This window comes from Miscanthus floridulus, chromosome 1 (genome assembly GCF_019320115.1).
Source record: "Miscanthus floridulus cultivar M001 chromosome 1, ASM1932011v1, whole genome shotgun sequence".
NCBI classification, from domain to species: domain Eukaryota; kingdom Viridiplantae; phylum Streptophyta; class Magnoliopsida; order Poales; family Poaceae; genus Miscanthus; species Miscanthus floridulus.
Genome location: NC_089580.1, coordinates 90,476,416 through 90,490,759, shown reverse-complemented (window position 1 = coordinate 90,490,759; position 14,344 = coordinate 90,476,416). Strand labels below are relative to the sequence as shown.

At 41.4% G+C, this 14,344-nt stretch overlaps 1 protein-coding gene across 5 annotated transcripts; it reads right to left on the bottom strand.

Annotated features, from left to right (window-relative positions):
- Positions 1-2,710: 2,710 nt before the first annotated feature.
- Positions 2,711-11,888, bottom strand: LOC136489376 (pentatricopeptide repeat-containing protein At2g22410, mitochondrial). Of its 5 annotated transcripts, none has more exons than XM_066486038.1 (4): positions 9,771-11,888; positions 9,243-9,336; positions 5,545-5,660; positions 2,711-3,186 (listed from the first exon to the last, which is right to left on the bottom strand). In XM_066486038.1, exon 1 carries the CDS (start codon positions 11,881-11,883, stop codon positions 9,931-9,933), a length of 1,953 nt encoding a protein of 650 aa, XP_066342135.1. In that variant the 5' UTR covers positions 11,884-11,888; the 3' UTR covers positions 2,711-3,186; positions 5,545-5,660; positions 9,243-9,336; positions 9,771-9,930. The 5 variants fall into 5 exon arrangements, with proteins under 5 accessions (XP_066342135.1, XP_066342143.1, XP_066342136.1 ...); XM_066486039.1 differs by lacking the exon at positions 2,711-3,186 and adding an exon at positions 3,730-3,795; XM_066486043.1 differs by lacking the exon at positions 2,711-3,186 and adding an exon at positions 9,535-9,652 and having other exon boundaries at positions 5,196-5,660.
- Between the last annotated feature and the right edge of the window lie 2,456 nt (positions 11,889-14,344).

The following is a 14,344-nucleotide window of genomic DNA, read 5'->3' as shown; positions in this document are numbered from 1 at the left end:
GTTGACCCAAGAGACTAATCAAGTCGGTACTAGCCATCAAGATGTAGCACCAGCTGGTAATGGTGATGTCCAGACAGTTCAGGGTTCATCTGAACAGGCTCAAGGAACTACTACGAATCAGATAAGTACAATCCTGGACCATCAGTACAGCATGTGCAATAGCCAATGGGGCAAAGTCAGAACCAGGTGATCAATTTTGGCACATCAGGCCACATACCGTCATCGGCTCAAAAAATAGCACCATCAATTCAAAGGATCCGTAGAGATATAGATCCTTATGTCTACAATCAAAGACAAGCAGCAAGCCAGCAAAGGGCCCAGTAGATTGAGATTCCACAAGGATATCACTATGGCACGGATTATAACACCCTTCACATGATGCCAAATCTAGGATACCAAGGCACACGGGATTTCAATCGACAGATGGGTCAGCAGGTGCAAAGAAATCTAAATCCGCAAGCTGATGAATTACTGTTGAGGGTTACCGAGATGATAAAGAATTAGTTTGGTCTAAAGCCAAAAGGGCTGACCTTTTCATACAAACACCCATATCCAGAATGGTATGATTTGGTCGCTCTTCCCAAAAATTATAGGCTCCCATAGTTTGCTAAGTTTACTGGCCAAGATAGTACAAGGATGATAGAACATGTCAGTCGGTATCTTACACAATTGGGCAAAGCATCAGTTGAGAATGCCCATCGAGTTTGTTTCTTCTCCTTGTCCTTATCGGGGCCAGCCTTCACTTGGTTTTCATCATTGCCAGTCAATTCCATTGCCAATTGGGCTGACCTGGAGAAGAAATTTCATACATATTTTTACACTAGGACTGGAGAAAAGAAGATTATCAATCTAACAACTATAAGACAGATGACTAATGAATCGGGCACTGAATTTCTTCAGAGGTTTTGAGAAACCAGGAACTTGTGCTTCTCCTTAAACTTGGCCGATGATCAACTAGCCGCTTTAGCTGTTCAAGGAATGCTGCCGATGTGGAAAGAAAAACAGCTAGGACAAGAATTTGACAACTTGAGTCAATTGACTCAACGAGTAGCAGCACTCAATAGCCAATTCCAGAGTATGCGTAGAGATAACTGATTCTAGAAGAGTACCACAGTAGCCGAAGCTTATGATCCATACTCAGTCGATGACGGCTATGAAGACAAAGAAGAAGAGGTTGCTGCGACTGAGTGGAATTGGGGCAAGAAGATAATGATGGTGCCAAATCCTTAGGGAAGAGGAGTTGAGGAGAGCTATGACTTTGATGTCACCAAACCAGACAAGCTCTTCGATTTCTTACTTGAGAAAGGGCAGATTAAGTTGCCCGATGGTCATGTCATGTTGCCCCCTGATCAATTAAAGAATAAGAAGTTCTACAAATTCCATAATGCTACTTCTCATTCCACCAATGAATGTAGAATCTTCCGGCAGCATATACAGAGGGCTATTCAGCAGGGGAGGCTCAAATTTGATACGCCTCAGAAAATGAAAGTTGATGATAATCCTTTCCTAGGAGATCTGAACATGGTTGATGCTGGGCTATTCAAAGGAAAAACTAAGGTCCTAACATCAACCAAATCAAAAGAAGCTGGAGCAGTCGATCCCAAGATGCAAATATCGGCTGACGAGTATAGAGAGATTAGAAGACGTCATGCCAAGCAAAAGAGCCGATACGAGCAGGGGAGACGTCAAAAGCAGATACGACAAAGCTGTGGGTTACATCTTAGATTTTATTGAATAAGTGGCAGCGACAGAAAGAAAAGGATTATCAGCATTGGTTAAAAGATCAAGCGTACCAGCATCAACTGAAAGAAGAGAGGTATGAAAGAAAACAAGTTGAATTACATTGGAATTGTTCTTTCTTCAGACATTGTTGGAATGAAGGTTTGAAGTTGCCTACCAGACATGACTGTCCAAAATATAGCAATCAATATCGGGAGTATAGGCAGTCTCAAACCAGCCGTCGGTCTATCCATGCTCAAGATGAAAATCATCATAATAACATGGATCGGCGCTTAAAAAATAAAAGTGTTCATGATCGGCTTGGAAAAATAGTTGTTGACCAGGACTAGGCTGATCATGAAGAGAAAGGAAACGAAAGAAAATATGTTTGGCAAAAGGGCCAATGGTGTCCAGGAGGTTTAACAAGAAGCCAGAAGAGAAGGGTGCAACGCCTAAGGAATAAAGAGATGGAACAGGCTCAGGCATCCGGTAAACCTCAAGTATGGCGTACCAAGCAGACAGCCGATAGAAAGCAACCATTAGCTAATATCCAAATGGCTTTTCTGTTGCCATCAGAATTCAGAGCTCCGGTAGATCAAGAAGTTTATTCGGATTTTGATGAATCGGAGTATGAGGGGATAGTTGCCAAGTTAACGGTTGTACAGCAAGCAATATTTGACAAAGCAGTCAAACATCAGCACTTAAAAGTTTTATATATGAAAGGTCTTGTTGATGGGAAGCCGATGAACAAGATGTTGATGGACGGAGATACTTCTCCTTTTGGTAACTTCCTAGCTTCTATAGGATCTTAGATCTCTTTTAGTAAATTATTTTCATAGTAAGGTTTCTTTTGATATATTTGATTATTTCTAAGCCATGTACCAGAGTGACAATCTTTGTTTTAATCCACATGTTAGAATATTTACTTGATTCCTGGACGCAATATCATATTTGCCTTATACCAATAAATTTTGCTTAAGCTAACTTACAGGCTGATTTAACTATTCCAGTAGGAATTGTTTTTATTAACTTACAAGCGTGGTTTTCTGAAACTGTCGCAAGCGTTGCCCGGAAGAATTTCCCCATGCTTTAATTTCACTGCCTGCACAAATTTTCTTGACAGTGAAACTTTTTCAGCTCACAATTATTCTCCCAGTTACATTACCATCTTAGGTGGCCAGCTAATTCCTGCTCTTGTCTTGCTTCAAGAGTACGTGTACAACAGGCTTCAGTTCATGTGACCTTGTTACTGCACTACAATGCATGCATGCCTCCATCCGTACCACCTGCAAGAAGTGCAAGTGATCACTTGCTGCTACGCGTTTCTGAATTGTTTCACCGTGTGCCTGCAGCAGCGTACTTCACGTTTGTGCAGGGGCTCGTGAAGCAGATGGTGAACCCGGCTCTCGGCCATGCTCATGGGCTCCAATGGCCTCACCAAGGCCTCACTCACCTCCCTCAATTGCCCTGCGCAAATCATGTCCAAGTCAACTAAGGTAAATTTGGTCCCCTTTTTTCACTGTTCCCCATACACTGGAAAATATAATACTCTAAAAAATATTGGAAGAACAATACCCAATGATTTCTTTTTCATCTGTACCTTCTATGCAGGGTCTTTTTGTTTTTGTTTTAGCAGAAATACAGTTCCTTTTTGCGAGGAAAAAGAAAAAGAAATATAGTTCTTGTGATATTACAATGAATTCTGAAAGACTGAAACATTGAACACACTTAGCCCAAGCAGTAGGAAAAGAATCAAATATGCCATGCTCTTTTATTATTATATATCCTTCAAGGAATCCCTCTTTGCAATTTTTTATAGAGAAACAATCTCAAGTTCTGAACACTGCATTCCTCATCCTGATGACCAAGGATCAGATCCACTCAAAAAGTGTTGCTACTTGGTAGCTACGTAGCTTGAGTTACTGAAAAAAGGAGTTGGGATACATGAAGCTGATTTGAATACAAATATTTTGGTTTATATGCATTTTGACTTGCCTTGGTGCCTCCCCCTTAGACTTCGATATAAATACTTTGTCGAGTCACTATCCGTGGTGTTACTTTTTATCTGCTTGCAATCTGATAATATGCCAAAAATGAAATGATTTACTACCTCTGGAATTATATCTTGAGATAATACACTCCTTTTTCATCCTCGATGTGATGTTGGTTTTGGGTCCAACTTCTTGTCATCATTAGTCTGACCATTGTCAAAATTGTGGTAAATTTCATTTTTGTTAATCTACTGCAGCCTAAAACCGACTCCTTTTCAACAGGCAAAGCTGGATACTGTCAAAATTGCATATGAAAGCCTACAGGATAACTCGTATTGGGCTAAGGTGCTTTACTGCTTTGTTGACCATGTAAACACATGCCGGGTGATTTTAGCACATGCCGGCAGTGGAGGGAATCAGAACTATTTTATTACAAAATAGTGGTATGTAAATTATTGTAATATCCATCAATGTTCAAGACATGATCCTTTTTATCGGTCATTGGTTGATGCTTATAAAATTTACAGGTTGATCAATTTTCTTTTGATGTATTTTGGATAGTTTGGTTGAAAGAACAATATTTATTCTTCAAATTAGAGATAAAATTATCTTTCGCTCAATGTTATGCTATAACAGTATAATTGTAGAATCTTATATATTTTACTGTGACAAAAATATTTGGTTATATAATATATAAGGCGTGAATCTTAATGAATTTTAGCAATGGGATTGCAATGCTGATTAGAACTTAGGCATTTCACTTTTGTTGTTTTTAATTTGATGGAGTTTTAAACCTACCTATAGTACCTGCATATTGTTGTAGTTGCTTCTTTGCACATTATAGTTTTGAAAGTAAAGCCAGAACATATACTCTGGATTTGATTCGCTGCCTGTGGTTCGCTAGGCGCTGGAATCTAGGTTGATGACTTTACGTTATCTCCATTTACTGTGTGCAAAAAACCATGGAAGAACATGTCACCACCGGACAAAGTAATGATAGGGATGAGCCACCTGGTGAGGAGGCCAACTATGATATGGAGATGTTAGGACTAGAGGGTTCCGTAGACGGTGGTATAGGTACAACCAATATGGAGCACAAAGAGTGCGGTGACCGGGACAATTAGGCACACTATGAGGGAAGCTCGTGCTGGACAGGTAAAACAGGGATTTTTTTCAGCTCCTTGCGTTTGGAGGTTACAGTCATAAAGAATTGTATTACACAGTATTGTTATATTATCGTGCGATCCGTGTGTTTTTAGTGTAAAAGTTTAGCTGTCCCGTAGCAACGCACAGGCACGCTACCTAGTATACATACAAAAACTGATTCTTCAGGTCATGTTCCCTACGCTACTTGGAACTGGTGACAGCTGGACTTTGCTGAAGGCAATTAGTGTAACTGAATATCTAAACTATGAATCAGGTGTGACAAGTTGTTCTGTTTTGCCAGGCTATTTCCATCTGAAAACTATATGCTGAATTTCTTGCTTTATATTGTATAATACAGGAAAATTCTCCAAAAATAAGGGTATTGGAGTCTTTGGCAATGATGTAAAAGATACAAATATTCCTCCTGAAGCATAGTGATATTACTTGCTTACCAATCGTCCTGAGGTTAGATCCAAGATTCATTCAACTAATAGATCTTGATGTAAATCATTATGGGTAAAAAAAGATATTTTTTGCTCTAACTTTCAGGCATCAGATACGCAATTCACTTGGGCAGATTTGCAAGCCAAGCTCAACAATGAGTTGGTAAATATTTTGGGGAACTTCATTAATCGAGTTCTGAGCTTCATTGCAAAACCAGAGGGTCAGTAGAAACGAATCATCTTACCCTTTTGAGTATGATTTATCCATAGCTCTCCGGATTTGTCCTAACATGCATCAGTGTCCTGTTTGTTGTGCCTCTCTGAACTGTTGTTGCAGGAGCTGGATATGGTTCCATCATACCTGATGCACCACATGCAGAGTCACATGCACGGACTCACGAAATTTCAGAAACTGTTGGTAAATTGGTTGAGCAGTATATAGATGCGATGAACAAGGTGAAAAATTGACTTCGAACCAATGGAGTTGTACTAGTAGATAATCTGAATTTGAACTGCTTCTATCAGCCTTAGGCATTCATGTAATATCAGTGGCTACCATTAACAGGTCAAACTAAAATGAGGGCTAAAGCTTGCAATGGCCATTTCCAAAGAGGGAAATGCATACCTGCAAGTAAGCCTTAGTTACATGTTTTCCAGGCTTTCTTTTGCATTGATTAAACAACCTCGTCTCTCACCAAATTTGTTCCTGCATATGCAGGGTAGTAAGTTTTGGGACCTTTACAAACAAGATCCAGTTGGTTGTGCCACTGTGATAAAGACTTCTATTGGCCTCGTTTACCTCCTGGCTTGTTTGCTAGAGCCTTTCATGCCATCCTTCTCAAAAGAGGTTTGGCCCAGACTTGAAATGAAGTGATGCAACTACATGCATTTGGAAAATTTGAATGTAATATATTCATTGATATCTTATTTAGGTTCTTCATTAGCTGAATCTATGACCAGAAGAGCATCTATTATTTTGTGATCGAAAAGGGCAGAGGGAAAAAGCAAAAAGGCCTTGGGATCTTATACCATCAGGCCACAGGATAGGGAAACCTACACCTCTATTCAGAAGATTGGTACTATGGGTTTTTTTCTTTCTTTTGAAGTATGTAATACTATGGTTTTAGATGCTCTCCATTTGTCCCACTACCTTGATTTTACTGACACCATACACTATATGCAGGATGACAGCACAGTGAAGGGCTTCAAGGAAAAATTTGTGGGCAGTCAAGCCGAAAGAAGACTGAGGGCTGAAATTGCTGCACAGTTGGAAGACACAGAAATACGTAGCTAGTACTAGTACTATTTGAGTATTTGTACTTTAACCTTATACCACATATCAAACCTAAAGAAAAATTCCTTTTGCATTTCCACTAAAAATCCACAGTTACAGTAATGTGGGTTGGATGGATGAATTAGGGTGTAGGAGTAAACATTGTACATGTTGACGGTACTTTATCCAGGAATCGTACATAAAGTTAGCTTCAAGTAGAAACTTGGTGATTACAGGTCTTATGCTCAATTGACTAGAATTCTCTCATATCGATGTATGAATCGCCTGAGGGCAAACAGGGGTGTGGGGTAAAAAATCTGACAAAGAGACACACCTTAATTTATCTGGGAGAATACCTTTGTAGATTCATAATAGGCCTAGAATAATATTATATTCTCTAAAGTACAAGAATGACTGAACTGTGGGTAAGAAGAAGCAACAGATCACCCACCCATTATATTCTCTAAGAAATCATGAAGAGCATACCTTTGTCAAATATATTCCTCTTGTGACCATTGTTCAGCTAAATGCTAAATACTAAACAGTCACCCACCCATCATTTATCCATTTAAATGGGTTAAACATTTGTTTAAACAGGCTAACCGATATTTAAACACACACGGCAGGCCACTCTAGCTTTTAAACGGCATTTAAACGGGCTAAACGACCATTTAGGCGAACAATACCTGTGATGCTATATTTTGGCAACTTGACACTCTCCAATTGAATCAACGATAAGCTTGCTTATTCTGTATTTATTTACTATTTCTTGCACATGTAAATGAGGAAAGGCATTTTGTGTAATATGGAAATGGAAGTGGTGAAAACATATGATAGAAAAGGAGTAGATGCTAAGGTAGAGAACATGACACCAATTCCATCATTATTCTGTGCTTGTTCCTTGCTAACATAATATGATGGGGCAATGTCAATCTAATCCAATCCTATCCCACCAGTCCTTTTCTATTGCAATTGTCACAGATGAAGTTTAGGTTGGAGTTAGAAGATAGCTTTTCACATGTCCTTGGAAAAATAATGTTCTGACAATGCCAAGAAGTTCATAATAAGAGACTATTTTTCAAATATACTTCATGTGTCGTGTCACCCCTTTTCCTTCTTTTTTTTATTTCTTTTTTAATGATCAAATATTGACCATCAGTTATCCACGCACTGCTATGCTTAGGATGAATCCTTTTGCCAACAGCTAATTTATCTTCACAAAATAAATTGTAATATGCCATAAGTTACTCTTGCTTCTTGCAAATTATTTGATTTAGTAGCTTTTGAAAGTTCTACTATAAGGGGTCTATTTCATCATGTACTTAAGAAATAAAATTACAAAACTCAACACTTGCCGTTGTGATGTACTGAAGTTCTTTACTTAGTAGAGCAACTCCTAATCTTGATTTTTTGGCAAGATGAAAAATAAACTTCCTTCAACAACTCCCAATCTACGGCGCTTGCAAAAACAGAGGCATCCACGCACAAAGATACGTGGACTCCTAGGGCGCCCATTTTTTTTCGACACTCCGTCGTCCCGACCGCCGCTGCCTGGAGGTTTGCCGGAATTAAACCTCCAGCCACTATTTTCAGATCTGAGAATACTATGTAGAGCCATGCATGCGGGCAACAGCCGCCACCATCTGGCAGGTTTACCGGAATTGGATCTTCGATGACTATTTTCAAATCTGAGAATAGTGGGAGGTAGAGCAGACAATGGAGATTCCGTTTTTGAGGTTCTGGGTGTGAGTTAGGTGCCGGGGATGGCCAGCTGTAGGGTGGCTGCTGGTGGCAATGGTGGCGGCGTTGGTGTGGCACAAGCGGTGATAAAAAAATTTCAAGTGGGCATACTTTTCTTTTTAGGAGCAACTTATTGAAAACTGTTGGTGATGGGCTTTTTTTCCCTTTCCAATATTTATTGGAAAGGTTGCAAAACCAAATTTTTAGGATTATTTTTTGGGTACTATTGGAGATGCCCTTACAAGGAATGAAATGGATGCACATCAAACACCTAAACTATCAATTGCTTCCATTTTCGAGAATCATTTGAAACAAGCTTCCAGTTAAGACAAATATAAAATTGACCTGGGATGACAATAATACGGGATTCAAGGCTAAGAATAGAACTACCAATCGGTCATATAACACAAGAAATTTCACAGGTGAACTCTTACATGTTGCGCTAAAGTGAACTCAACACTTGCGTATATCATATATGCATATACATACTTGCAAGAAATTTTCAGAGCAATCTTGCCATTTCATTGCATATACCATATATGCATATACATACTTCCTCTGTTCCAAAATATAGTTTATTTTTGCTTTGTCCTAAGTCAAACTTATCTAACTTTGACCAAGTTTATACAACAATGCATCAACATCTACAACTACAATATCAAATTAGTTTAACTCATGGTTTTTGAGGCGTTGTGGTGTCATGTGGGCCATGTGGCGCTAGGGGTATGCCTGGATGCCTAGGCGTATGGCGTAATTAAAACCTTGCGACGTCTTGTGGCGCCTAGGGTACGCCACAACGCCTCAAAAACCATGGCTTAACTAAAATCTCGTTTTTTCTATAAACTTGGCCAAAGTTAGAGAAGTTTAACTTAAGACAGCTAAGGAGAACTATAACTTGAAATGGAAGGAGTACTAAGGTACGATACTTACCATGTTACCAGCAGGCAGCAAACGCTAGTTTGACTGCTTTTGGGACTACAGGCTGTCCCTCCAAGTGTGGAAATTACATCCTAACATCCTCAATCTGCAAGACACAAAGGATCATGCATTGTTATCAGAAAACAAAATTCCATAAAGTATCATTTGAAAATGTTCAATTTATGAATAATGTGTATAGCATCTGATCTTTTAACTAGCAAATGAAAATTGCCACTTTCAATAATATATGGTGTCTCACGAATCAACATCTAATACCTAAAATATGCAAATTAGCAGGTCTCACCATAAGCACAAGAAAATTTTCAGGCAGGCTTACGGAGTTCAAGACCTTATGAAAAGGACATAATGATAGTTGTTTTTTTATCATATAATGATAGCTGTTAGTCTCTGTTATCACTGTTCTGCAAAGATAATAATGAATGGGATTCAGATAAGATGCCCCCGGAATCCCTGATAAGCTTACAGAGTTGCTCAAGGATTTTTACAACTGAAAAGATTATTTGTAAATTAAAATATTACCTTCTAATTTCTGGTATTCCCTTCGGCGTCACTGATAGGAACTTCATCACATGATTGATGGCAGTGAGAGGCTTATTGCCTGGCAGCTGACACATTTCACCATGTGATTATGCGATACAACTGAGCGCACCATTTTTTAGAACTAGATGTAGTTTCTGGACTAAAGATGCGACATGATGCCAGTTTCTGAAATGTCAATCAGGTTTGCAGTATGCCTCATTTGTAATGTAATCCCATGTAAGCAGTCATAAATTGCATTAGTGTCCACATGGGACTTATCTTTCAGGATAAATTCATGAACCACACCGTTTAGCTCAATGCAACTACATCCAGGAACCTTCTCCACTCCCAAGTGCCTCATCATAACCCTCACTTTGTCAGCCTTCTTCCTCATATTTGCCTCTGCATACATGTTAGCCAATAGCACGTAGATTCCACTATCACTTGGGTCAAGTTCTACCAGTTTCATTGCTGCCTTCTCACCAAGTGTGATATTACCATGCATCCTACAAGCAAAGAAAAGAGCACCCCAAACTACTGCATCAGGATCCATAGGCATGGTGTTTACAAGTTGTTCTGCTTCATCTAAATGCCCTGCTCTGCCTAGCAAGTCTATCATACATGAATAATGTTTCATTTTCCTCTCAAGGTGGTATTTCTCATGCATTAGGGAGAAAAATTGACGACCTTCTTTAACCAAACCAGCATGGCAACAAGCTGACAGAACCCCTATAAATGTTATCTCATCTGGCTGCAATCCAAGATCTATCATTCTTTGGAAGTATTCTATGGCCTCATCAGCATGTCCATGATTTGCAAGACCACATATCATTGCTGTCCATGTGAGTGCATTTTTATCTGGGATTTCTCTGAAAACACAGATCGCCTTCTTGATGTTGCCACACTTTGCGTACATGTCAACTAGAGATGTGCCAAGTGCAACACTAAGATAAAGCTGATGTCTGTCAATGTAATGGTGGACCCACATCCCCATTTCTAATGCTCCAAGCTGCGAGCAAGCAGATAGGAGATTAACCATGGTGATCTCATTAGGATCCACCTTTGATTCCTGCATCTCATGAAACAGCGCGATAGCCTCCCTGCCCTGCTTATTCTGAACATAACCAGCCATCAGAGCATTCCATGGGAATACATCCCTTTCAGGCATCTCATCGAACAGCATACGTGCATCCTCCATCAATCCCAGCCTCGCATGCCCCACGATCATGGTTGTCCAAGAAACAACAGTTCTGTTGTCGATCCTTTCAAACACCGACTTTGCTAACTCTAAACTACCACACTTGACATACATATCCATCACCGCGTTCATCAGCCTCACCGTGCACCTCAACCCTTCACTGTCCACAAACTCATGCAGCCTCTTCCCGAGCTCCAAGTCCCCCATCTGTGCACATCCCGACACTGCCCCGATCATCGTGACCTCGTCAGGCCTCACTGCCTTGTCATCTTCCGCCAACCTCCAAAACAACTCTAGCGCCTCCCGCGAGAGGCCACTCCTCACGTACCCACCAATCAGTGTGTTCCAGGAGACCACGTCCCTTGCGGGACTTTCATCGAACAACCTGCGGGCAAGAACCATGGACCCACAAACAGACCAGAAATGCAACGCGGCGTTCACCACGAAGACGTCAGCGCTGAACCCCAGTTTCTGCACATGTCCAAGAACCGCGGCACCGTACGACCTGTACTGCAGGCACGCGCAGACCTTGAGCAGGAATGGGAAGGTGAGGTGATCGGGGCGCGCGGAACCGGAGCGGAGGAGGGCGCGGTAGAGCGGGAGGCAGTGGCGGTCCACGAGGTGCGGATGCGGGCAGAGGGAGAGCGCGCGGAAGGCGGCATTGTAGGGGGATGCAGAGTCCGGCGGGGACGGGAGGGAAGCGAGAATGGCAAGCGCGTGGAGAAGCGGGCGCGGGGAGGCGGGGTCGGAGAGGGCAAAGGCGGCGACGAGGCGTTCGCTGAAGGGAGAGGTGGAGCGGGAGGAGAGGAGGCCGGAGACGAGGAGGTGCGCGTGGAGTTTCAGAAGGACGCGGAACGGCGGCGGGTCGACGGCGACGGCGCGGAGGAGGGCCAGCAAGCGGGAAGGCGGAGGCATCGTTTTGGGCGGTCGGAAGGCCCTAATTTTTTATAATTTAGCCCCTTTTTTTTAAACAAAATTTATATTTGGCTCTCTAAGAGACTTAAACTCATCTTTGGACCCTGGGGTCGGCGCCACAGATCTTGAAGCCGAGGTGCCTGGCCGAGCACAACAAGCCATCCTAGGTGGCGTTCACGTGGCCGACATCTCGGTGCCACAGATCTTAACGTCGAGCTCGGCGCCATGTATTCTGGCGCCGAGCATTGATTTAAAATCTGAAACCAAGTTTCCCTTGCCGACGTTGTTCTCATTTCTTCATCCCCTCTCGGTTTCTTCCTCTCCTTACCCCCGTCCAATCTCTTGAATCGACGGATTTGACCTTGGATACTTGGATTTGATCCATACATCTTCGCGAGCAAGGTATCCTCTCTCCCCTTATCAATTTTTACGCATTGATTTGGTATATATCACGTCTATTTGGCAACTCTAGATACGTTCGTACCTAATGTCTGAAGTGATTTTTTTTATTTTTTGTATTATGTGACGGTAGGATGCCAAGGCGTGGTAAAGCTAGTAAGTAAAAGTAATCACTTATCATCATGTTATGTTATGTTTTTATTTTTGTATTATGTTTTATGTTTTGTATTTATGTTCAATTGTAGTTATGGTCGGATGACCGGAAATGTCTTCAACCTGTTGCCTCTGCCTAGTGGTGTTCCAGTGCCCATGTGCTTTTTGCGGCGATCCTTGCAAGGTAGCCAAGTCCGATGAGGAGGACACGTATAGGCAGAGGTATCGGATGTGTGCCAATTTTGCGTTTGAGCCTACACTTCATCAGCGCCGCATTAACAAGATGGTGAGAAATTAATGTTGTTTAATATTTATTGTGTCAAATGAAGTATTGCATGATTTATTTGTTTTGTAACAATTGTATTTGTTGCAGACCTCTCGACCGCTCTGTGATTTTGAGCAGTGGATCGACACTGAGATCAAGTCGGAAGATAAGAAGTGGATGCAGAACTGTTATGGTGGGAGACAGAGGACAAGGAGATGATGGAGAAGAGACACAGAGAGGAGGCTCTAGAAAAGGAGCACAAGGAAGAGGAGGAAAGGAGGCGTGTTGCTTCACACAAGGAGGAGAGGGAGCAGAAGCTTGAGCATGCACAGCGAGCGAAGGCAGCAATAGAGGAGAATCTCAATGCCCAAAGGAAGGGAAAGTGGCCTCGTTGCACTCAGTAGTCTTCATGAGTTGCTATTTCTATGGTATATTCATGAACAATGTTGTCTAATCTTGGACTTTGCATTGTATTGTCATGTAATGCACTTTTAGTTTGTCGTCATGTACTTCAAATGTTGTTATGTTGATTAATGTGCTCTATTATTGGACCTTTCATAGTGTTGTTAGTTTCATTATTTATTGTCATAATATTTAGTTTAATATTGCATAGGTAGTGAAACGAGGTCACGTAGTGCAAATAAAACGTAACGAAGTAGTTGATTACCTAATTCAATACACACAACACATGAAATGACATATGATAACATATACTAAACTAGGTTACAGAGGTCCTGCACTAAACCTAACATGCCTTAGGTAATTGAAACAAACAACATGCTCATGAATGGCATGTGAGAACATGTGCCAAACAAGGGTACATATTTCCTTCGACTAACCCTAACATGCCTTAGATGATTAAAGCAAAAAAAATAAACACATGGATGTCGCCCGTTAAAAAGATTGGTTTGTCTTAGTAGTGTGGCCACATAGCAAATTGTGTTGCACCTTCTCCAAAGCATCCTCCTATTGTTGGTGGTGGTGGCGGCGGGGGTGGCGGCTGAGGACCCTTGTTCCTGTGATTAGGGCAGGTGCAATATGGATCATTGTAAAGTGCCTCTTGTGAACTGGCACCATTGTTATCATCTTCATGTTCGTCGTCTTTGTAACCACTGCTAACTTCCCTTTCTAGATCGAAGATACGGTCCTGCAGGTAGTAGATGTACTCCGCATGCGGATAAATAGGTCGAGGATCGACCCACCTAGTGAACCCACATTTTTCTTCGGATAAGGAAGACTGCAATAAATATGTCATGTAAGTTGTATAGAAGATGAACATATTGAAGAAACAAATAGTAATAGAAATTACACATGCTCACGAACATTTGAAGAAACGTCGGTCTCCATCTATTCCCTCGGTGAACATCTGCACTAGACAGTCCTCACCATGCATGCATTTTGGCCACTCGTCTTTCTGTTCATCGTATCCTCTCAGTGGTGCCTCTTTGGTGAAATCACTTTTGCTCTCGATTGAGAACCTCTCATAAAGAGCTTCCTCAAAAAAATCGAGACCAAGAGGACCCTCCCACCTAATGGTAGTTTCCTTCCCCTTTTCTCTCCCTCTAGACGACCCTTTAGACATTGGTATGGCAACAAAAGATAATGCTGAGGAGTGCTCTTCCTCCTTGTTGTGTGTTTGAATGA